The sequence below is a fragment of the Quercus lobata genome, chromosome 8 (genome assembly GCF_001633185.2).
Source record: "Quercus lobata isolate SW786 chromosome 8, ValleyOak3.0 Primary Assembly, whole genome shotgun sequence".
NCBI classification, from domain to species: Eukaryota; Viridiplantae; Streptophyta; class Magnoliopsida; order Fagales; family Fagaceae; genus Quercus; species Quercus lobata.
This window is the reverse complement of record NC_044911.1, coordinates 47,298,121-47,324,247: the sequence shown is the minus strand read 5'-3', so window position 1 is coordinate 47,324,247 and position 26,127 is coordinate 47,298,121. Positions and strand designations below refer to the sequence as shown.

The 26,127-nt window shown below is 37.4% G+C and overlaps 1 protein-coding gene across 1 annotated transcript; it reads right to left on the bottom strand.

Moving 5' to 3' along the window:
* Positions 1-23,100: 23,100 nt before the first annotated feature.
* LOC115956979 lies at positions 23,101-25,328 on the bottom strand. The gene is made up of 8 exons (XM_031075235.1): positions 25,178-25,328; positions 24,999-25,086; positions 24,556-24,892; positions 24,337-24,432; positions 24,141-24,245; positions 23,881-24,049; positions 23,684-23,778; positions 23,101-23,232 (listed from the first exon to the last, which is right to left on the bottom strand). Exons 1-8 carry the CDS (start codon positions 25,326-25,328, stop codon positions 23,101-23,103), a joined length of 1,173 nt encoding a protein of 390 aa, XP_030931095.1.
* Positions 25,329-26,127: the final 799 nt, after the last annotated feature.

Here is a 26,127-nt window from a genome sequence, read left to right as displayed (position 1 = left end):
GCCAATCTACCCCATGTACTTGAGCCCTCCAAGCTCCTACTACTAACGGACTTCTCGGAGTCTTGTCTTCTCTAACTTTCCAGATCCCGCAATTCAACCCCATTGCATCTGCCAATGAATGGCTTATTCAAATGCTTTCCAGCAGCACCAAAATCTTACTTTACACTCAGAATGGGTGTGGTAAGTGTTTGGGCTAGTAACCTTTCAAAGATCTAGAGATGGAGAGGTAAGAGTTAAGGAAAACCACAAAAAAGTGTGTAGATGATTATGGGTATAACAATCTCTAACTCTCAAGTGTTTTTTCTGGGGTTTTCTCTTTGAAAAGCACTCCTTACACTTTGTGGGTAAATAGAGTATATATAGTGTGGGTAAAGACTTGGTAAAACAAAACACAACTTTTTGCCAAACAAAGACTTTCTCAAGTCCTTCAAGGGTTGGCCCTTCCCATGAGACAGTCGCAAAATTGACAGCCTGGCACAACTCTTCATCTTCTAGTCATGTGCTCTACATGTGGTTTTTTCGCAAGTTGCTTCTCGCGAGTCAGTCGCGAAATCCACTTGTTCAACTTTTGAAGCTTGATTCTTCACCGATCTCTTACACTTATCCCTTAAAATTAAACCCACATACATACGGGAAAAATGATTGAAGAAATTATGATCAAATTTGGCACAGAATTAAAGCCAACACAATATAGTTGGAAATCACAAATTTACAATCTCCCTCTTTGGCTATTCCGTGACAAAACCCCTAAACAGACTCTAGACTTAAATGTAAGTTTGGAAACATAGGCAAAACTCACTCACACCTAAATCTAAAGGTTGTGAAGCACTTGCACCAAAATATACATGTATCCTGAAACACTTGCGTATAACAACATAACTTCATCAAAGCCAAGTAGAACACAAGGCATGTATAAGGAACAAGTAAAATGTGATCAAGATATCAAAGGGATATATAATAATAAGCATAACTTGATCAAACATAAACAGTCATTAGGAAATGACTACAATGAACATTTATCAAGTAAATGATCATCTGAACACGCAATGCAATTAAGAGCAATGCTAAAATTAATTGCATGTCCAACAAACACATGATGCATTAAAGAAACTAAAGCAATAAGCAATAGAAAACAATAGGCATCAAGACATGGCTATAAAAACCAAGATACAAAGCAGTACTAAAGAAAACTAAGTTTTAAACTAAAGTACTTGAAAGCTTTAAATGAAAGCACTGTAAACATCCAATAGTTATAAAAGCGTAAAATAAACTAGAAACCACCAAAATAAACCAATGTTATACTACTCTCCCTCAGGCTCTACTCTCCCTCAAGCCTAAACTTCTCCCCCTTTTTGACCGGAATGGCCAAAGGTCCTAAAATGCATTAGACTCTGAGTCCGAGTCCAAGTCCGACTCCGATTTCTACATCATGTCATCAATTTAGGACGAAAGGGTAGTAATCTGGCCTTGAAGGCATGTGAATTGATTCGTGGAATAGTTGATGTGTCAAGATAGCATCAAATGCAACTCTTCAACTTTTCCAAGTAGATGATCACGGCGATCAAGTGCTCTTGCTTGTGCTTGAGAAGAAGGTCGTGCAGTATCCTTCTGGATTGAAGTGAAATGCTTAATTTCCTCATCAGTGTTTCCTCCTTCTGCAACATCATCTCTTGGAATTTGAGAAAGACCAACGCTTGGTCCAGGGATGTGAGCTTTGCTGGGGATGTGAGCTTTGCTTCGGATGATGGTCTGCTAACTAATAGGGTCTTCCCTTTACATGACTAGAAGCCCACTTGGAATCATCACCTTTGTCCTTATTTTAAGAGACATGACAAGGCTTGGAAACGATAGAAATAGCCTTGCATTCCTCTTCTTGATGCTCTTGACAAAGAGGTGATAGATGTGACCGTAGATGTCGATTTCCTTGTGAGTGAACAGATCATATAGGAACACCATCCTTGGTCCTGACAAAGTTGTCCTCCAAGAAATTCAACGAGAGGCTCTAGTTTCTCCTTTCTCTAATCATACTGAAAAGATGTGTCTGGAGTCGTCAGTCGAATCTCCAAAACTTCCTGAATTGACTCTCTTGAGACAAAGAGCTCTCTCCCCATTAACCAACAATTAATGTGATCAGCTTCCACAATGGCATTGGCGAAGAATTCTCGAATGATGTCCTCAAACACATCGCCCATCGGATTTAGCAACTTTTTCCATGTCCTTTCTTTGAACACATCCAGAATGAAAGTGCCCTCTAGGGACTCTAAGTCCACAGACCTTTCTAGGATGATTAAGGCCCGTTTGTAGTGATCTCAAGGAAGGCCATGTTAGCGTCGTCATTTCTAAATGAGTCCAAGGAGGTGCGGGGACGCTTTAAAGACTTCTTTGTGGCATTTTTCTTAATAGGAGACATCTGTAAAACAAACACCAACACAAAGAAACAACAACAAACAAAAAAAACATGGAAACAAACTTAATGAGACACAAGTTAGTCCATAAAAACGAACAAAATAGTCCTAAAAAGCATAAAGACAAGCAAATAAAGTCACAAAAACATGTTTTAAGAGCTAACAGTCGAACAAGATTTACATTGTATGAGCGAAAAGTAAATACATGTTAAGTGATAGAGTGTGTGCATCAAGTGTGCTTGTGGAGCAATGCATGACAAAGTACTTATGGGGCAAAGTGTGTAAACCACACAATCAATGTTCAAAACATGTTAAGTATGTAAAAACATAGTAATCCCTAAAAATTGGTACTCATGGGAGTCCAAAACAACGAGAAAAATGTCATTTGGGCATTTTATTAAACACTTAGAGTGCATACAAACCTCTAACATGTGAAACAAAGTATGAACATATGGAAATCTTGCCTAAATATAAGTTAAAATGCCACTTGGGGTCAACACAATGTGACACATCCCAATCAAGAAAAATTAAAAAAAAAAATTGACAAGAAATTAAGTTTTTCCCAAACCCTTTCAAAATAACCCAACCCGAGAAATCTTAGAATCTGAGGCTTAATCTAAGGAAATAAAAGAGAAGTAATGTTAAAACATACCTTAGGCGAGTCTTAGAAATGAAAGCCCTTGAGATTTGGTTGAGTTTTTGAGTGAAAATGTGTTCTGGGTTGAGAGAGGCACAGAGGAGGCAAAAGAGATGTTTTGAAAAACTGTCACTCTTTGCCCTTTAAAAACTGAAAATCTGTTCATTTCGCGGGTAAGGTACTCACGAAGTTACTCGCGAAATGGCCTCAAAAGCACAGGGTTTGATCCGTGGGAAGCCACTTCTCGTGAAAGAGTCGCAAGAGAGTTGCGAAACTCTCTGTGTAAAATTTAGGAAGAACTAAAAATAACTTCCTAATTTTCGCGGATAAGTTCTTACTTGTGACTTACTCGCAAAAATGCCTCTAAAAGAGTTTTTCAACAAAACAATTTTGGCTTTTTGGAAAAACTCATAACACAAACATGCTACACAAAAACACTTTCAAAAATATATAAAATACTCAAAAATCTTTTTGGATTTGATCATCAAGTGATTGAGTATAAACATATCACATTTGAACACGTATAATCACACAAATGAAATAAGCATTCATTGAACATTAAACATGTGTGTTGTGTGTGTGGATCAAGTATGAACTAGTCCATAGTCTAGTATGAACCTTCAATGATCAATTTAATCAAGTCCTACATAATTAGCACGAAGTAAGGTGACCTATCTCACTTGGAGAAATGAACATATATGACCCCTCACCAGTGTGTTTACATATGATTGAAAGCTTTTAATGTGGCTTTCACTTTTCATGCTTTTGATCAATACAACTCAAATGTTTAAGAACCGATGCCATGAACTTTTGATATTTCTTTGAAGAATAAGCCTTTGGCTTTGGCACCATACATTTTAATACATATTTGCTCCACCCTTTCCTAGTCAAACTAGTTTTCAAAGCAAGGATTTTTCAGCCCTATTCTCCTTTTAGAGATGTACATTTGTAGACCTCTTTGAAAAAGAAAAAAAATTGTGAGAAGATATATAGGCACAAGTCTACGCATGTATAAATTAAACAAGACTATTGACTAATCATTCATGACAAGCTTGAAGATCTATTTACAATAATCAAATGTAGATTCTAGATTTTGCTCACACTTAAAAAAATGTGCATACATAACAAGCTAAACTCGTAAATGCACTATGCCATTAGTACGGAGGTACTAGGCCAAACTCAACATATGATTACACAACACAAGCGATCAAACTTTTGAGATTTTTCATTGTTATGGGTTTTGAATATTTCAACACACAAAAAAACAAAGCGATAAAGTAAAAAACAAGAGAACAACACAGTAAACAAATAAAGACCTATAGAAGAAACATGTTAAAAACAGAAGTACTGACACAAGAAGATTGCATATGTCATGATGCATAAAACTATAACTCTAATACGTTGGTACTATTAATGCATGGGCATAGTGAGTGATCATGCATGAGTACCCTACTTCACCCACACAGTACGAGTATTTTACGCGAGATCCTTAAAAGGAAGGATACGACCGACATAACTTTCAAACCTTGGGGTAAAGCTAGCTAGGCATAGTGAAATGTTTTTCAACATCTCCATAACATCTCCAATGAGTTGTCCCTCATTTCCTAGTTTAGCTTGAATTCCCTTGGCATTCTTCTTGAGTTGTCTTGTCCACGCAAAGAATTAGTCCTCTTGAGTGCCTGAAGCTTGAAGCAATTTAGCCTTGTATGTCCTCGTACACCACAATGATGACAAAAAGGCTTCACATGAGGTCCCCTTTGACTTTTGGGTAATAACTTCCATTTTTTCTTTGGTTTTGCACCAATAGTTCTCTTTGCAACAACAAGGATCTCAACCTTGGGCTTTTCCACTTTGGGCTTTTCTATCTTGGGCTTCTCTACATTTTTGGCCAACACAAACCTCACTTCCTTCTTGGGTTCATTGCTTGAGCTTCCTTCACCGATATAGCCTAGTCCGGTCTTGTCATTTGAAGGTTTTTGTGAAGAGAGCACACTGTAAAGTTTCTTGGTGGAAATGCACTCCACTTTGACATTTGCTTGGATAATTTCAAGTTCAAGAAACTTGATTTTAGAGTAGGTATTCAGCAATTCTTCCTTTAACTCTTCAACTTCACATTTAACTTCCTTAAATTGCACAAGTGTGAACTTATGCTCTTCTTCAATTTTCTTCATCCTTTTAACAGCATTCTTTGCAACTTTGGCATATTTGCCACAATCTTCAAGCAACGCATTATACACTTCTTGAAGGTTCGTCTCACCTTTATTTAGGTACACATCCCCATCTTCCGAATCTTTAACTTCTTCACCTTCAAAATGTACACCTAGCTCATCAACCAAGTTGCTCAACTCATCTTTATAATCAACAGTGGTAATTGCCATGAAAGCCGAATAATTTCCATCACTATCACATTCTCCTTCCACATCGTAGTTTGAGCTCTTCAAGTCACTAAGGGTAGTAGCAAGCACTTTACCCTTTCCTCTCAAGTAGTTTGGACATTCCTTCTTTAGGTATCCATGACCGTTGCATTCATAACACACGATTCCTTAGGTTAATGATGATTCTTTCCCATCCTTCTTCTTGTATTCTCTTTTATCATTTTTGGATGATGAGAATCTCCCTTTGCCAAATGACTTCCCATTGTTCTTTATCTTAAGAAATTTCCAAAAGTTCTTTACTAGAAATGCCATCTCCTTTTCTACATCGTCTTTATCGGAGGAATCACCCATTCTCTCATTTATAGTTTTGAGAGCAAGTGATTTGCTGGACTTGTGAGAGGGTAGTCCAAGCTCATAGGTTTGGAGAGATCCAATGAGTTCTTGAATCTTTATCTCATCCAAATCTTTGCTCCTCTATGGTGGTGACCTTAGCCTGGAAGCTTTTGGGTAAGGATCTCAAAATCTTCCTCACCACCTTGGCGTCTTCAATCTTCTCCCCAAGATTGAGCTTGGCAATCACTATCTCGTTGAGTCTCCCATAAAAGGAATCGAACGACTCATCGTCACTCATTTTCACTTCTTCAAACCGAGTAGTGAGCATTTGAAGTTGGTGTCCTTAACCATCTTGGTACATTCGTAGGTTGTCTCAAGGATGGTCCATGCCTCTTTGGCGGTCTTCACATGCGAAATCCTGTGAACCTCTTCAGTAGAAACACCACAGAAAATAGCGTTAATCGCTTTGCTATTTGCGTTTGCCAAAGCAAGAGCAGCCTTATCCCATTCGGATTTAGATGTTATGGGTTTTACCCAACCATTTTTGACGGATTCCCACATCGTCTCATCAATTGCACAAAGAAAAGCATGCATACATACTTTCCAAAAAGCATAGTTACTCCCATCAAAGTAGGGAGGAGCATTAAGGGATTGAAATCTATCCATCTCACATAGGGTCTAGGATCACACTAAGATTTTGAAATCCGACAAATGTACCCGCTTTGATACCAATTGAGAGCTCGAATTTGTGCTAAAACACAAGAGCTTGTTCAAACCCCCAAATAAAAATTACGGCTAGATTGCTTTTACTCTACTTAGACTAAGTGCAGAATAAGAGTAAATAAGCGCAATGAACCGATAACACTACCCTAAGCCATATTCATCCATCATTAACAATAAAAAGAAAGCTTAAAGAGTAGGGAAGAGATATGCAAATACAAGATAATACTGAGACGTGTTAACGAAGAGGAAATCGAAGAACTCGGTAAAAAAAAAAAAAAAAAAACCGGAACCATGGAGGCTTGGTTTGATGTTTCAAGGCAAGGATAGGGCAACCTGGGGCGAGAGGGCTAGCAGCGTAGGTGATAGCCAGGGAAAAGCAATAGAAAAGAGAAAGAGAAGAAGTGGCTCATGTTAGAAAAAAGAGAGAAAGAGGAGAGGCATACACATGAGGGGATTAAAAAATAATATTTACTTATAACATTCAAAAATAATATTTACTTATAATATCCAGCTACAGTGAGCTGCTAAAGATGGCAACTCACTGTAGTTGTGTCAAATTTGTTACATTTGAAAGCTTTGATATAGAAGGTTTTGTTGTAATTTTGGTGCTAAAATAAGAATATAACAATTTTCATATTTTTTATGTAAATGCTCTTAGGTGTGTACCTTTTTAGAACCTTTGTTTCTTTTTTGAATTTCTCATTATTCAGCTTTTTTGTTGTACCTTCTTTTTTATTTTATTCTTGCTAATTACTATTCTGAGTTCTGACACAGCACATGCCTAAGTTCATTTTCATTCATTCATTTAACAAATTGGGTGGGGGCGTGTGGTAGCATAGGACAATCGATTTCTTTTTTTTCTTTTTTTTTTGGTTTTAAGGGTAATCATGAGATTAATGTTTGTATTCGTTTTCATTCGTTCATTTAACAAATTGGGTGGGGCCGTGGGGTAGCATTGGACGATAGATTTTTGTTTTTAAGAGTAATTATGGGATTACGTTTGTACTTATTATCTCTTAAGGTTTTAATTTTTTAAATAAATTTCACCTTCTTTTTCGGGTAATTCCTTTGATTTTTTACATTGAATTTTACCTGTATAATCCTCTATAGGGTCCACGTTAACACTTTCTCTATTTATTTTTGTCTCTTTGGTCTTTTAGTATTTAATATCTTAGTTGTTAACAAATATATATATATATATATATTTGTAAAAAAATCATTATGCTAGCTAGTATAATTATAAAATGTACTAGATAAAGCAATATAATACAACTTCACCTAACCATGAAAGTATCTCAACCCATAAATAAAATCAAATTACTCAATGAATTTAGATAACACAATATAATACAACTAAAAAATACTATCTATTAAGTTAAGTAACCAAATACTAGGGGGACAAGGTTTTTCTCTTTACTAGTAAATACATTTTATAGATCATGTTGAATCTAAAAAGAAGAGAATAAAAAAAAAAAAAGTTTAAATATAAGAAAAGACTCTACTTAAAGTTGTCGCTTTAGGCTCCAAAATACATTGAATTGGTCGAACCATTAAAATATCACCACACCATGCGCACGCATATTATAATGTCATAGTCCTTGTAGGGATGTTGGGCCCAGAAGTTCTTTATTTGATTGTATCTTGGGCCCATGGCCCATGCCGAGGATGAGGGGTTGTCTGAGGAGGATAAATCTTTAGCAGAGGAGACTGTATTACTAAATAAAGAAGTTTGTTTTGGTCATAATAACTTGAGAGGATCGGCCGAGGATAAATGTATCCTTGGCTATCCAAAGCCAAGGTCTGAATACATGGGTTGCTGTCTAGGGGAGTGCTCCAGGAAGTTCTGCTGGCACGGATGAACATTACAGAAACAAGGTACAAAGGAGAGTCCTAAAATATCTAAGGGAAAAACTGCTACCACCGTATTAATTGCTCCCCAACTAACTCTCTGGCCGCATTAATGTGCAGGTAATGCCTGAACAGTAGTTATCAACCTTACAGCTACTAGACGGAGACTTAGGGAAGGGGCTAATGGGACAAGTATCAACACCAGCCATCTGGCATGCACGTGGAGGGCAAAGGTGAAGGAAAACAAGAGTATAAAAGAAAAAGAAGGCAGGGAGAGTGGGAGGCGAGAAATCAAGTGGAAAATACCGTAGCAATTAGGAACCAATCTTGTAATTAAACCTAAGAGCAATGTATAAGAGTTGTGCTCCTTAGATCTTGCCGAGGATGTTTTTTCTTCAACATAGACCCATCTATTTTCATTCTTTTGTCATTCCAATCTACCTTAGTATTTGTTTGAATCATTAAAACCCAGTTTTTTCAACCCACTCTCTACAAATTCACTGTTTTGGGCTTTTTGGGCCTAAGTCCACCAACCTTTGGGATAGGGAACTTAAATCTGGTCCTTACAGTCCTTAATTCTCTAAATAATTTATTTGTTTTTATTTATTTACTTATTTATGATTCGATAATTAGATAGGAGGATTTAAATCCTAAATATCTCCGCTTGAAACATTATAAGTTGCCAACCAATTGAGCTGTAAGACACTTAGCAGTAAATTATTGGTGTTTATATTGTTTTAAAGTTATAATTTTTTTTTTTTAAACATGGCACAATATATTTAATGAGTGATGCTAGAAATATTATAAATTTAACAAACTAAAATGTCATCTGTAGGGACAAGGTTTACAGCCTAAGCCTAAAATGTGTGGGATCTTGGCCCAATGAGCCCAATACAATAAGTTTGTAGAGAGTGGGTCGAAGAACTAGGCCCTAATGAATTTGACAATAGCTAGTATGGATTTGGAAGATGATCAAACAAGAACAAAGAAGGTAAAGTTGAATGACTTCACCGTCTGAGGAGATCAAACTTATATAAATTGGTTACAATTGAATACAAGAACAATTTAGATGGATACAATGTTCTCTCTCTCTCTTTTCTGATCTCTCTCTCATGGAGGGTCTTTAACATTATATATCTCCCTTTGAACCATCTTCATCCGACACTTGTTGATCATCTGAGCCCTCACTTGAGTACCTGTCCCATCAGACACCCTCTTTAGTTTTCTGTGAGTTGTGGTAGCCAAGGCAGTACTGTTCAGAGGTCTTCTCCATATAAATGCGGCCATAAAAGTAGTTGTAGTGCATTTAATGCGGTGGTGGCAGCTTTCCCTTAGATATTTTTGGGTTCCTTCCTTCTCGTATGTTCATGAGGCATGTCCCTATCATTGGAGTTTCTTGGAGGGTCACTCTAATTGCCAGAGTACATACTTGAACTGCGTTCATCATATCCGATGAAGAGTTCCTCCTCAGACCACCTTCCATTTGTTCCTTACTTATGAGACTTTAAATTGTAATTTCTAATAACTATTTGTTCCTCCTCGGATCATCCAACGTCCTCGGACAAAACCCAAGGCCCAATGCATGATTTTGGGCCCTTAACCCTACAATAGCCCATCAAAACTCCGGTTTTTCCCTCTCATCCGAGTTTTGATTTTTAATGGATAAGATCAACTGATTCCTTGATCCACACGTGCGGGAGTACCGTTTTACATGCCTCATAATTGTTACTGAAGCTTCGTAGCTCACAAGGATCATTTATTGCTCCAGGCAGTGTTATGTTCCCCGTATCCAACGGTGAGGCACCAATCCAACAGTTGATGTTTTTCCTAAAATTTTGAGCGGGAGTATTCCCACCCATTTTCTCCCTCTATATAAAGCCTTGAGGGTGCTCGTTCCCTTCTTTACTTCATAAATCTTCAAGTACTCCAGAGAACTCCGACGCTCCAACTCACAAAACGCTCTAAAATTTCCAAGCTTCCCTAACTCCTTCCTTATAAGAAATCTTTGAAAATCTTCATAAAGGTTTCAAAGATTAACATACTTGTTCTCGTAAGTCTTTATTTCTTTATATTCTTCTTTTTCTTCTTAGCCTTTCTCCTCAGACTTCTTTCCTTTTTTAGAAACTTTTTTTCGCGTCATTTCCGTTTACTTAGATGGGTAGATTCAAGCACTTAGGGCCAGATACCACATCCTACAAGGTGTAGGCCTACAATATTGTTCCCCCAGCGGGGTGCTCACAAATAGAGAGGTGGGTGAAGTTGTCATTCCAATGATCGTCCTTATAGAGGGAGGAATGACACTTCTTATAGGTAGAATAACCAGAGATTATTTGCCCAATCACAGGTTGTGCCCCCACCAGTGCACTGCCAACATGTTTAGAGTCTTAGGGTGCGTAGATGCTTTAAACGATCAGATGAATCTTGGGCTTACATGGCATGACGTCGCTCACTTGTACGAGTGTCATTCTTTCGCCGGGGGGTATTACCTCAAATCTTGGTCCGAGGAAGTGAGATTGATATCCTGCCTTCCCAAGTCTAACAAGGGCTTGAAGGACGATTACCTGGTCGTCTCCAGGGAGTGGCACGACGGTCTTCACTGCCCAGTTAGGGCGGGAACACCAGGTGGGGTACCCTAGGATTAGGTCCCTTAGTAGGGACCTTAGTTTTCTACGCTTTTCTTTTATTCTTTCTAAGTCATTTGTCTCCTCGGATAACAGTTGTCAATAATCTGACCATAATTTCCCTCTTGGATTTTTTTTTTTTTTTTTTTTTTAACAGATAAAGATCACGTTGCTCCAAAACTCAGCCTTGTCAATGTCACAGTACTCAATTACTTGCTGAGATCGGAAATATTCGTGAGTGAAGACAGATAGCTACTGGCTGCCCACCTTATTTTAAATTACGAGTCCATATCGCGTATATTTCAGGACACAAGTTAAGCATTGAGAGCAGGTAACCTTAAGCTTGCCCGAATAGACGTCTCCAAGCCTGGGTTCTTGGCTCAGAGAGACCTTCCCTCGGTTGTGTTGCCACTCCAACATGTTCCTCAGCAGGTAGCTACTTTGAGAGAGGAGTCGGCCTCGTCCCGCCATTCTTTAGACGTCGAGATCGACCAGTTCCACTTTGGAGAAGAGGAAAGGGCTTTAGAAAGGCCTGTAGAGCTCTCAGATTCCGAGACCAAGTCTGATAGGTTTTCTACGGTCCATCATCCAAGATTAATAGTCGCTCGACCAAATACTAGTTCCGAGGAACGAGAAAGCATAGACCTGAAGCAAAGGACGGGCTTAAAGGGTCTGATGGCCAACAGGAACAAGGGACAAACTTCTAAAGAAGCCCCTAAGACCTAGGTTGCTCCCAATCTTCCTCTTCCTCCCCCTTCGCTCCCTGCTGACCTTGGACTGAAAGCCATTTCAGATTTAAGAAAGAAGAGGCCAGCAAAGGACTTGGAGGAAGGTGAGGTGGCACCTCAAAAGGGCGCCAAGTAGCAGAAGAAGTCCAAGGACCCTAAGGACAAGAGGGCCAAATCGATAGATAGCCGAGATGAAGTCGAAATAAGCCGAGGGCAGCGCATTTGGGCCCCTCAGCTGGAGATGGACGGTGCTTCCATTAGTTGGGATGCTTCGATTTAGGAGTCTCAGAGGGGGTATGCCACCTACCTCGCTAAGGCTTTGGAGCAACCTTTCCTCCTTCCCCGAGACATGGAGGGCCTCAAGCGCACTAAGCAACCGAACCTCTTCATGTCATTGAAGAGGGACCTTGCGATGGTAAGCCAACCAACGTCTCTCTTTGCTAAATACTAAGCCATATGTTCGTTCATATACGCATTTATTTTCATAACCCCTTTGCCATTTTTATGCAGGTTACTCAAATATATGTAGCCGAGGAGTGAGTCAGGAACGCCCGCGATGAGGTTAGGGCTGAGGCCAACTCCTGTCTCGAAACTAAGAAGGCTCTCGAAGCCTTCAAACAAGAATAGGTGGGGTTGTTTGAGAAGCTTAAGGAAGCTATCCAGGCTTGCCAAAGTGCTGAGACGGGTCTAAAGACCACGAAGAGGCAGGCCGAGGATATGCGACAGCAGCTGCATATTACAGAGATAAACCTGGCCACCGAGAAACAATCTGTTTTAGGCCTCAAGGCAGAATTGTAGAAAGTCAAAGATGCAGCTCGGGTGGCCAGGGAAGCCACTGAGGTTGTAGTGAAGGCATCCTACAAACGTGGGGTGCAGGATACGGAGGCCCGGCTGTCAGAGGAGATGGCTGTAGTATGTAGGGACTATTGCACCGAGTCTTGGGGAGTGGCGATGGACCTGAAGGGAGTCCCTGTAGACTCCGAGCTGAGGAAGGCCGAGAATATTTTCTTCCCAGAGGATATTCAAGAAATCCTTAAGTCGAACCCTCCTCCCAAGCAGCTCCTTTCTACCCAAGCTCCCCTTCCTGATGTTGAAGTTCCTAAAGGGGCTAGAGTGGGTAAGGAAGCTTAGCCACTAATGAAGGATAAGCCCTCCGAGGACTCCCTCACAATCAGGGATGTGGTCTCCCAGGTCAAGGACATAGAGGTTAAGTCTAAAGCTGACGATGTCCATTCCAAGGCTGTTGATCACAAGAAAGACCGTCTCCAAAACAAGGCCTAGACTCCCAGATGTAGGATTTTCTTTTGTAGCCTCCCCCCCCCCCCTTTTTTTTTTAACTTTTGTAATGGCATTCTATCCTCAGATAATGTATTCCCTTTTTGTTGAATGAAAAGTGTTTTTCTTTTTATCTCTCGTACCTTTATTGTTGTGTGTTTTGAATCTTATTACTGTCATAAATAGTGTTAAACTGTTGCTACTCTAACTTTAATAAAAACTGGAAACAATTATGTATCAGTAACAAAGAGATTTACCCCATGCTTGCACTGTGAAATGACTCATTCAAAGTCATTGGTCCGAGGAGTTGTGCATAATCCTAGATTTGTTCTGACGTTTAGTAAGAAATGCCAATAGGTGTTAATTTCACCCAAGTATGTGGTCCAAGAGACCTGACATGTCGTGGAATCTGTTTAACACTTATAAAGATGTCAATGAAGGTTAATTTCACCCAAGTATGTGGTCCGAGAGACCTGACATGCCTTGGGATTTTTTTAACACTTATAAAGATGCCAATGAAGTATGTAGTCCGAGAGACCTGACATGTCGTGGGATCTGTTTAACACTTATAAAGATGCCAATGAAGGTTAATTTCACCCAAGTATGTGGTCCGAGAGACCTGACATGCCTTGGGATCCATTTAACACTTATAAAGCTACCAATGAAGGTTAATTTCACCCAAGTATGTGGTCTGAGAGAACTGACATGCCTTGGGATCTGTTTAACACTTATAAAGACTGAATAATAAGAAGTATAATGCCTTTAATAAACGAACATGTTGACAAAAAGAGACTTTCATTAATAATAATACATTTTTAGGTTATTTACATTCCACGGGCGTGGTATTACATGTTCATCTAGATCTTCAAGAAAGTATGCTCCTATACCAACCACCGAGGTGATGCGATATGGTCCTTCCCAATTGGGTCCTAGCCTTCCCAATTGGGCCCTATCTTTCCCCATGCTGGGTCCTTTACAATGCCTAGAACTTTCCTCAATACCAAGTCACCAGGCACTAATGGCCTTAGCTTAACATTGGCGTCATAACCTTGCTTGAGTTTGTATTGGTAATATGCCAATTAGACCATTACACTTTCTCTTCTTTCTTCAATAATGTCTAAGCTCTTTTCTAGCAACTCATTGTTATTGCTCAGACTAAATGAGTTGGTCTTTAACGTTGGGAAGCCTGTTTCTAAAGGAATAATAGCCTCGGCTCCATAAGTCATTGAAAATGGAGTCTCCCCTGTTGATCTGCAAGGTGTGGTTCGATATGTCCACAGGACATGTGGCAGTTCTTCCACCCACTTTCCCTTCGCATCATCTAACCTCTTCTTGAGTCCATTCACTATGACCTTGTTAATAGCCTCAGCTTGTCCATTCCCCTAGGGATAAGCTAGAGTAGAATATCTATTCGTAATTCCCAATTCATGGCAGTAACTCCTAAAGGATTTACTATCAAACTGAAGGTCATTGTCTGAAATGAGGGTATGAGGGACCCCGAACCGGGTGACAATGTTTTTCCAAACAAACTTCTTGGCGTCCACATCTCTGATGTTTGCCAAGGGCTCAGCTTCAACCCACTTAGTAAAATAGTCAGTGTCGAACAGCAGATACCTCTTGTTCCCTGTTGCTTTGGGGAAATGGCCAACTATATCTAAGCCCTATTAAGCAAATGGCCCAAGGCTGGATAAAGGGTTAAGAACTCCTTCTGGCTGGTGTATGTTTGGTGCAAATCTTTGGCATTGATCACATTTCTTCACATACTCTTGTGCTTCTTTCTGCATATTTGGCCACCAATAGCCCTGAGTGATGGCTCTGTGAGACAAAGACCTGCTTCCTATGTGGCTTCCATAAATCCCTTCATGTAACTCCTTGAGAAGTAGCTCTGATGCCTCAGGGTGGATGCAGAGTAGATATGGCCCAGAAAAAGAGCGTTTGTACAATTTTTGGTCCTCGGACAGCCAGAAACGAGGTGCCTTTCTCCTTACCTTATCAGCTTCTGATTTGTCTTCCAGCAAGATGTCCTCTCTAAGGTATAGTACTATGGGATCCATCCAACTGGGCCCTACTCTGACTTGGTGAATATGAACCATTTTTCCCTTCACCTCTGTGGGTTTACACAAGTCTTTTATAAGGATAAGCTGAGGTAAGCTCTACGCCAAGGAGGTTGCAAGCGTGGCTAGGAAATCGGCGGGTGTGTTTCCATTCCTGGGGACATGCAATAGGCTGAAGGATTCAAATCCTGATTGCAAATGCCTAACCTGACTTAAATACCCTTGCATTCTCTCATCTCTTGCTTTTAGTTCGCCCTTCACCTAGCCAACGACTAGCCTCAAGTCCGAGAACATCTTTACTGTCTTTCCTCCCTTTCTTTGAACCATGGACATTCCCTCTAGCAAAGCTTCATATTTAGCCTCATTATTTGTGACCGAAAAACCCAATCTTAATGATTTCTCGATGATGAGCTTTTCAGGTGAGACCAGAACTAGTCCCACTCCAGAACCCCTTTGATTTCCCGCATCATCAACGTATACCTTCTAAAATAAAGGTTCTTGCAGGGAGATTGTTCCAACCGATTTTCCATCCATGTTTTGTGTCGCTGCTACTTCTTCTGATAAGGGTTCAGCGAACTCGGCCACCAGGTCCGTAAGGACCTGGCCCTTGACAGAGGTACGAGGCATGTATTTAATGTCAAAAGCCCGCAGAACTGTGCCCCATTTTGCAATCCTCCCCATGTAATCAGCACTTCTATGTATGGCCTTGAGTGGAAGCTGAGTTAGGACAACAACTATATGTGCTTGGAAGTAATGGGGAAGCTTTCGCGTACCATGCACTCCTGCCAGGATGGCTTTCTCCAGTGGTAGGTAACAAACCTCGGCCTTATGTAGTGACTTTCTCACGTAGTAAACTGGCCGTTGTATTCCACTGTCAACTCTTATCAACACTAAACTCACGGCATGAGGGGCTACAACAATGTAAGAAAATAGAATTTCATCAACCTCAAGGCTGGACTTGATAGGTGGATGAGAGAGATATTCCTTAAATTGTTGGAAAGCTAAAGCGCATTCCTTGGTCCACTCAAATCCCTTCCATTTATTCATCAACAGAAAGAAGGGTCTGCATCTATTCGCGGATCGGGAGATAAACCGGTTCAAGGTAGCAGCCATTCTGGTTAGTTTTTGAACTTCTTTTGGATTCCGAGGTGGTTGTAGATTGTTTATTGCCTTAATCTGGTCGGGATTAACCTCGATCCCTCGGTGAGTCACCATATAGCCTAGAAACTTGCCTGATCCCACACCAAAAGAGCACTTGGAAGCGTTAAGGCATAGATCTCACATTTTTCAAGCCAAAGGGCATTACTTTGTAATGGTAGTTTCCAGTGGGAGTGACAAAGGTTGTCTTCTCCTGATCATCCAGGGCTAGTGGTATTTGATGGTATCCTTGAAAGGCATCTAAGAAACTCATCCGATGATGGCCAATCGTGGCATCCACCAGTTGGTCTATTCGAGGCATAGGTGTAACACCCCCACCCAATTTTTATAATTAAACTATGTGTTTAAGTGGTTAAGTATTATTAATATTTTAAGCCACTTACTTACAAAGTATTTAATAAACATATTATTTTATAATGTCATTGAATAAGAATTGTAAAGATTATAAATAATTGAAATGGCTATTTGTATTATAAATATATACTTAATATGTGCAAAACTATATTAAGTGGTTAAGTTATGAGATATATATATATATATATATATAGTTGTTGGTGTTTTAACTATATATGATGCATGAGATATTATAGAACATATATGCTCTTTTAATGTGATGGATATAACTTTATAAAGGTAAGGATATTATATATATATATATATATGTATGTATGTATGTATATGCAAAGTGATATTATTTTTGTAGGAAAGTTTGAGTGTGAATGCAAGAAAGTTGAAAAGTGGGTGTGATTTTTCTTTCTCTAGCCAAACACGTATCCACCCCAAATTTTCCACTCTCCTTATTTGATTTTGCTGCCCCAAAAGTCTTCTCCCATATCTAATCTTCTTGGCTGCACCAGACAAGAAAGTCCAGCTCCTTTACTTCTTTCTCTATTCCTCTTTCTTTGCTCTTCTTTCTCTCTTCTTCCTTTGTTCTTACATGGCAGCCCTCCCTCTCTCACCAAAACAAAATATCCCTCTCTAAAGAAGAAATTAAAGGGTTAACACTAAAATTTCAGCTTTAAATTGTTGGGGGTAAGTAATCAAAACTTCACTTATTTATTTCTACTTCTTTAATTAATCTCTATCCTGATTTTATGGGCTGAATTAAGATTCTGTTTTAGTGATTTGAAGGTTTGATGATATTATGGTTTATTGAATGTTTAATAACATATTTTAGTATGTTTACTATAGGTATAAAAATACCCAAATGAAATTAAGGCCTATTGCTATTTGTTGATGATTTTGTAAGAATATGTACTGAAGCTGTCTCTGTGATAGATTTGATGTTTACAACAAGAAAAATATGTATTAAATCATATTCTATGAATTAGGATGCTAGGAGTAATTTTTATGAACTCTAAGACACACATGGTTGTTATGGAAGTGGTCTCACAGAATTTGGATGAATATAAAAATAATGGTTTAATTTCCAAGTTGCATGAAATTCTGTCAAGACAGATTTGAGTACGTTGTCTTGTATGATTTTTAATAAATCATGTTTTTATGCTTTGACTCCGAAATTTTTATGGTATATACTGGACATATAGGGGAGTTAGGGTGAATGTTTTGAGCTATAATTTAATATGCTTATCTTTTGGTATGTCTCGATCATAGATTAATTTTTGTGTAACTTTTTTTGAGGTTTAGTACTCAAAGGAGGGGTTCTAAACCATGAGACAGTTGTATTTATGAAGTTGTTTTGTCCGACGTGTTGTATGTTACCATATGAATGTATATAGTTACATGACCATGCTTAAAGGATTTTATATTTATGCATGCATTATTGCTCTAACCTTCAAGCACCTTTTGAAACAAAGGTAGCTCTTCTAGAGATATGGGATTAATATAAGAATGTTGGTTTCTCTAGGATTTTGTACTTGTTGTTGATGAATGTATTTTTGTTTGTGGGAACCTCATTGAGGTGAGATTAGGATTTCCTTGATTCTAAGAAATAGGCTTTGAGATGAATGTGTAAGTCTATGACAAGGAAATTATGGATAGTAATAAGCTTTGATTTATGGTTTAGGTGTTACCAGTATCCAAGTCTAAGCTCTTTCGACTTTAGGCTCTCGGTTCCTCTGCTTTTAGGTAAGGGATAAGTTATATGAGTATTTGGTAAGTCTTGAGGTTATTTTAAAGTATATTATGCATTAAAAGGTTTTTGATTAGATATATGGCATATAATCATTATTCTGACAAAAATATGTTCATGAGTTCTAGAAACCCTATGTATATGATTTAAGCATATTGATGTCATTACGAATTTCCACGAACATGATGTTTAATGAAAAGAATGGAAATGCTATTATTATGAAATGTTATGCAAAATAAGAAATTTCAGTATGATGTAAAGTATGAAATGTTTTCGGGTTATGTCCTCTGGTGATCTGAACTCTGCTAGTAGGAGTTAATTATTAGCTTTCCATGGAAAACGTTATATGATTGGCCATTATAAGTGGGACTGGCTCTGCTGTACCCGCCCCTTGTTGGTTACGGCCAACTTGTGGGGGAAGCCAACTTACCCCCATGGTTGGAAGATATGTATTATGATGTAATCCTGGGAATACCTGGCATTGTGGGGAATGCTGGATGCCTAGCACCGTGGTGCTAGAAGCCTCCCAAATAAGTACAGACTTATCAGATATGGGATAACCAATAAGTTATTTATGAACAGCTATGTTATGTTATTAATCATAAAAGAATTATTTTGTTTAAATGTATTGTGAAAAGTAAAAGCTCTCATGGCAAGAAGAAATTTCTAATGAAAAGAAAAGTTGTTCATTAAAGATAAAAGTTTCTGAAGTTCTATTATGCTATAAAGATAAAGTTTTTAATGAAAGTACAAGTTATAATATTTTTCGGGAAAATATTTATAAAGAAAGATTTTCTTATTGGGTCAAGATGTTTCTAGTTTAATACAAAGTTGCCGATTATCTGATTTAAGTTAAAATAATTATTTTGTAATGAGAATATATATATGGCGACTTTGTAGGAAATGAAAGAAGTTTAATTCGAAAGGTTTTGGTAATATGAACCCGATAAGAAAAATGAGAACAATTATTTTCTATGAAGAGCGTATAAGCTATTATTATGAATAGTATAAAATACTATGCATGAAAAGATGTTCTCCTATTCGAATATTCATAGAATAAAATGATTTGATTTACATGCATCCTTATTAAATTCTCATATATCTTACCTTTACTGAGCTGTGTAGCTCACCCCTTCCACTCTTTCAGTTAGTAGGTTTTATTTTGGAGCAGAGTGAGCCTTAGTCAAGTTTGGAAGGAGCTGGTTTTAGTTTGATATGTATAGATCCTAAACTAGCAATATGATGTTTAGATTTGTAGCATTGTGTATTTTAGGATCTAATGAAAGTTGTGTACATTAAAGTATTAAGAGATGTATTATGTGAAATTCCGAATTTGAACAATTGGTGGATTATGTCAATCTTTGAGTACAATGTAGATGCTCTGACTATCAAGTGAAAAGTTATATCATTTAAGTAAAAAAAAAAAAACAAGGATGAAAAGTAAGAGGGAAGCTTTTGGTAAAATTTTTGTAAAAGTTAAGTTGGTTCTTGTTAATATCAGGTTTAGGCTTGATATTAGCATGCTTGTATGCGTAGCGTGCTCGCTGCCCTCTTGATCACTCCTACACTCAAGGTTAGCAAAAGAATTTTCACGTTGAGATGCTATGGATTCTGCCTGGTGTGGACCTGAACCTACCATAGTTGACCGTTGTTTTTACTATCACATAAGTTCTTCCCACAGACGCCAACTGTAGGGACACGGTTTACAACCTAAACCCAAAATGTGTGGGATCTTGGCCCAATGAGCCCAATACAATAAATTTGTAGAGAGTGGGTCGAAGAACTAGGATTTAATGAATTTGACAACAACTAGTATGGATTTGGAAGATGATCAAGCAAGAACAAAGAAGGTAAAGCTGAACGACTTCACTATCCGAGGAGATCAAACTTATATAAGTTGGTTACAATTGAATACAAGAACAATTTAGATGGATACAGTGTTGTCTCTCTCTTTTTCGATCTCTCTCTTATGGAGTGTCTTTCACATTATATATCTCCTTTTGGACCATCTTCATCCTACACTTGTTGATCATCTGAGCCCTCACTTGAGTACCTGTCTCATCAGACACTTTCTTTAGTTTTCTGTGAGTTGTGGTAGCCAAGACAGTACTGTTCAGAGATCTTCTCCACATAAATGCGGCTAGAAAAGTAGCTGCAGTGCATTTAATACGATAGTGGCAACTTTCTCTTAGATATTTTTGGGTTTCCTTCCTTCTCGTATGTTCATGGGGCATGTCCCTATCATTGGAACTTCTTGGAGGGTTACTCTAATTGTCGGAGTACATACTTGAATTGCATTCATCATATCCGAGAAGGAGTTCCTCCTTAGACCACCTTCCATTCGTTCCTTACTCATGAGACTTTAAATTGTAATTTCTAATAACTATTTGTTCCTCCTCAGATCATCCAACATCCTCGAACAAAGCCCAAGGCCCAATGCATGATTCTGGACCCTTAACCCTATATCATCCGTTATAAAAAGAAAGTACTGCAAATACTACAAATTTTACTATATAATATTTATAAAGAGAGGTGGCAATCAATGTGACTAATAGAATTCAACAACATAATAAATGTAGGTATAAAATACATATTTTTGATTGTGACACATCATAAATATTAAAAAGTTACAACAAATTTTAATACAAAAAGCATACAATCTTTTTTAAAAAGACAAAAAAAAAAAAAATTACAAATTGATTTAACAATAAATATAATTGGTGTCATTTCAATTAACAAGATAATCGTTCACTCCATGATGATTGCCTAATATATGACTCAATTTGATACCCATTATCACACTTATAATTGATACACATATAATAATATTTTTTATGATTGATAACACATGAATTTGTAAGACTTATATATAATAAAGCTTATAATATATAAATATATAAATCAACAATATGGCCGAACGAACCAGGACATCTGGAGTCAGAGTTGGGGGCCTTAAATTTATGACTGTTTCCGAATGCCTTCAAACTCCACATTATCAAGGCCGAGGTTCAGAGCAAAGCTGATTGCTTTCCTGCATGCTACTGCCTCGACGTCGTCCACTGTTGATGGGAGAAGCAAACTCACTGAAAGTGCTCCGATCACATGGCCAAACGAGTTTCTGATCACCACGCCAACACATGCCATTTGTGTATCCTAGAAAACAGCTCCGTCGAAGTTCGCTTTACACTGCGTGCTTCGTGGTGGCATCCAATTGCTATAGGTTGTGAGTGACATGCGGTCCATAGCAGTAAATGCCTCGGAAAGTCCTTGAAGTTGGGTTGTTAGATATTCCTGCAGCCGATACATTGAGTCTCGGTAAATGCTCGAAAATGGTAGGCACGAATTCTTCAGTCTGGAAGCGTTTCGGGTATGCCAAATACTCCAAGCCACAAAGGCAAATCTCTCCGCTAAGGATGCTCGTCGCTACCTGTACTTCCAGTCCATAAGTCACGAAACTCCACAAACCGAGCCATGAGCTGGTTTCTAAGGCATGGTTCTTCCCACCAAACTTCTTTCAATGCCTGACAGCCCCATAACGCATGGATTACATCCTCCACGGCCTCCTGGCACAAGTCACAGGTGCTATTTTGGGTCACATTCCTAGTGTAGAGGTTCTTTTTTGTGGGGAGCAATTCACGGCATGCTCGCCAAATAAAATGTTTGATTTTATTTGGGACTGCCAGTGCCCAGATATTCTTCTAGAACCTGCTGTGAGTCGACGGATTTGATGGGCCAGACACTACAAAAAAGATTGCTATTAGCGATGGCCAGAGTTCGTCGAAACAACACAAAAAGCCGTCGCAGATTAGTATTGTCGACGGTAAAAGGCCGTCGACTGCCGTCGGAAAAAGCCTTGTCGGTAATACTATATTATCGACGAGACCGTTGCTAACACTCATTTTCGACAGCACCACTCTGTCGTAAGTACTTGATAATTGCCGTCGTAGATTCAACTTCATACGAGGAAGTTGGACGACCAAATACCTTTTGTGACGACCTTCAGCCATCGTTAATGCATAGTTTCGACGACAAAATGCCGTCGTAGTTATTTCATTTGTCATCGACAATACAACTTCATACGAGGAAGTCAAACGACCAAATACTTTCTACGACGAACTAAGGCCGTTGTTAATACCTTTTTTGACGAATAAAAGCTGTCGTAATTACTTGGTTTGTCGTCGACAATGTAACTTCATACGAGGAAGTCAAACGACCAAATACTTTCTACGATGAACTGAGGCCGTTGTTAATACATTTTTTGACGAATAAAAGCCGTCGTAATTACTTGGTTTGTCGTCGACAATGTAATTTCATATGAGGAAGTCAAACGACCAAATACTTTCTACGACGAACTAAGGCCGTTGTTAATGCCCTTGTTTTGACGAATAAAAGCTATCATAAGTACTTGGTTTGTCGTCGAAAATAACTTTTGCGATGAACTATAGTTGTCGTTAACGTAGTTTTTCAACGACTAAAAGCCATCGTAAAATAATTGGTTTTTTGTCAATAATACATTATCAATGTGACCATTTACCTTTTTCAATGAACTTTGACCATTATGGAAACCTATTCACCACGTCAGTGATACATTATTTGCAATAAAATAACTCTGTCAATAATAAAAGAGAGATCATTTCTAATATTTTAATTGCGAGGAAACATAAATCTCCCAAAAGTTTTTCTATTCAAATAACAAGCACAAATCCATAATTGTCCAAATCTAGAAAGTACATAATGCAATAGAAAAAAATATTAAAACATCTATAAAATAGAATAAAAAATTTTAATTAAAACATCTAAATGAAAGCTATAATATCCTTCACCAAACTTGAAAACATAAATATTGGAAGATCAATCATCATCTGAGTCAGTGTTCTCCTTCTGAGAGCCATCGGAGTCATCTTCTTCTTCAGAGTCATCTTCCTCCTCAGAGTCATCTTCTGTATTTTCGTCCACATTTTGATTTCCTTCTCCAGCATTGATCTGTAATATTTTGATTAAACTAAATAAGTATAAAAAAAAAAATGATTACTATGCAAATTATATATACAATACATAGTAAAGATATTGAAACGTATTAATTTAACAACATCAACAACAATCCCCACAATGAATAACAATGGTATTATCAACATCAAAGAATACAAGATCCTTACTAACAAGAACCTTGTAGTTCTCTTGTGAATGAGAACTTCAAAGAATAAATTTGCCACCAATAGTCACATTAATAACATTTTCATAACAAACACTACAAATCATGTACTTTGCATGGATAGGTAAAGATATACTAATTTAAATAACATTTTTTTAATCTAAATTTAGCGATCCAAATAATTGAAATCCATAATGAGCAACTTTACAACTTATTTCAACAACCTCAAGAAAATAGCAAAAAATATTAATGTTGATTATACTGAAAAATATATAAATATACCTGTGTAGCAGGTTCTTGCATAGAATTAAAGCCCATCTTTTCCAAAGCAAACCTTATCATACTAGGCATTTCCTCTTTCAATTGATTGATTTCTCCTTGCAATTTCATTTTCTCAGAAGAATTTTTATCCTCTGATTCTTTAAAACGAAGCTCAAAATCCTCCTTTTCTTTTAAGCGATCCACTTGACATCACTTACTACACTGGCTAGATGAACTTGGGCCATACACATCTCTAGGCTTGACACCAACACCCATGCCAAGCACACGACCACGAGTAGGAGGTCCAGTCACTTCAAAGAATATTTGACTATCATTAACAATCTCACCTTGAGATGCAACCTCTGATTTCCTTGCATCCATTTTTTCCTAAAACAAGATTTATTTTGTTATTAGATATATACGAACTTTAAATTCAAAAAGACATTTAAAAATAATAGTAGTAATAATAATAACTTACATATAATTTTTGTGCTTTTTCACTGGCAAAAGTAACACCATCCTTTTTCATATGCATCGACCTAAAACATTCGATTGGACTTGGTTCACATCCATTCTTCTCCTCCTATGACCATTTTAAAAGGAAAATCATAAGATAAATCAATTCAATATACGAACTAATGTTATAGAAATTTAACATGGCAATTTTATCATACCAATTCTTTTCTACGCTTAGCCATTGGTACAGAACCTGTAGTCGCAATGATAGCTTGATTTTCTTTGCGATTTCTTTTGTTTCTATCACTCTTTTCCTGGTTACATGAAAAAAAATACACTAAATGAGTTAATTATCAAACATGTGCTTCTAAGAAAGATTTTACAAAAAAAAAAATTATTAAAAAAAAAACTGTTAATAAAGTTCATTTTATAATCACCTGCCACTTGCCATTATTCCATTTGTTGCACATCTCTTTCCAAATAGTTGGAGTTACATCATCATGGGGATGCTTGTACCATTCTTTTTGAGGAATTTTATTTGTTACACAGTGTTTCCTAAGGTGCCACATCCAATCAGGATAGCGTCGTTTGACATGCTCATCAAATACCTCCCTCTCAAGAACTAAGTCATTTGTCTCAAATTTTGCTTCTTTGTATAACTCATAAAGCATATTCAGTTGTTCTTTAGGGTATTCTGAAAAAGTTGTCCATGGCCCAGTAATGTTTTGGTGGAACTTAATAGTAATCTCTTGGGGTATTTTCTTTTCTATGAATCTAATAAAATGAAAGAAACACAAAGCATGTAAAATATTACATATAAATGAAATGTAAGCACTAAAAAATAAATGATTAAAGTAACCAAAAAATAGGGAAAAAAGACCTTCTGTCATGTATCTCACACTTGCGGTTATGACCTGGATAAACACCCTTAGCCTTTCCCCGACCTCTTTTCTTTTGTACAGTAGATCCTACCAATAATGGAATAAGTAAAAATAAATAAGCTGTAAGCATAAAATTGATATATTAGCATATAAACTTTAGGAAAATATTAAGTATTACCTTCGCTACCCCCATTAATCACACTATTAGAAGAAGCAAGTGCTTCATTAGTTGGTGACTCAGATGATGAAGGTGTAATTTGTGATTGACTACCACTATCACCTTTATCTCTTGCTTGTTTTATAGCTCGCTTCTTACTTTTCTTTGCCATTTCACCTGTAACGTAGTTAAAAAGAAAGGCACATCATTGATAAGTTGTAATTATTTAATCAACAAAAACATAATTAAAACCAAGGACCATATTAGAAATATCAATATAAAGATTAAAAAAAAATGTGATAGATTAACTTATTATAAAAGTTAAAAACCAAAAAATTAACTTAACAACACCAGCTCTAAATTTATTGTAAACTAACTAACATGAAAAGCTTAATCAAATTTTAGAGATCCACTAATTTAATTAAATAATTATATATAAATAACATGTATAGCTTCAACAGATTGCTAAAGTTTAGCCAAAAAAAAAAAAACTAAAGTTACTTTTTACAGTACCTCTTATATTATTATATATCTATAAGACAAATATTATCATTATAATACTATTATTATAGGGTCACAGCTTTAACAAAACAAATGCTTAAATTATTGAAAAGTGCTCAATAAGAGATTCTAGTCTCCTTGCAAATTTACAGACAATGGAATAGTCAACGGTACACTAATCAATATTATATTATTATATATCCACATCAAACACCAACCATTCATTCAAATATATTTTTTTAATCAAAATAAATTTCAGCCATTCATTTTACCCAACCATCCACTATCACTATATCTTTATTGAGGTGATTCATTTAACCAGTACGCAGTATAACTTATAACTGTACCAAAAACTAAAGTGCAGACAAAGAGATTGAGATAGAGTAAGTGATACCAGTGGTTCAACAAGACGATTGGATTCTGGCAAGTATGGAGAACGATGGTGTGGAGACAAGCAAAGATACTGACGG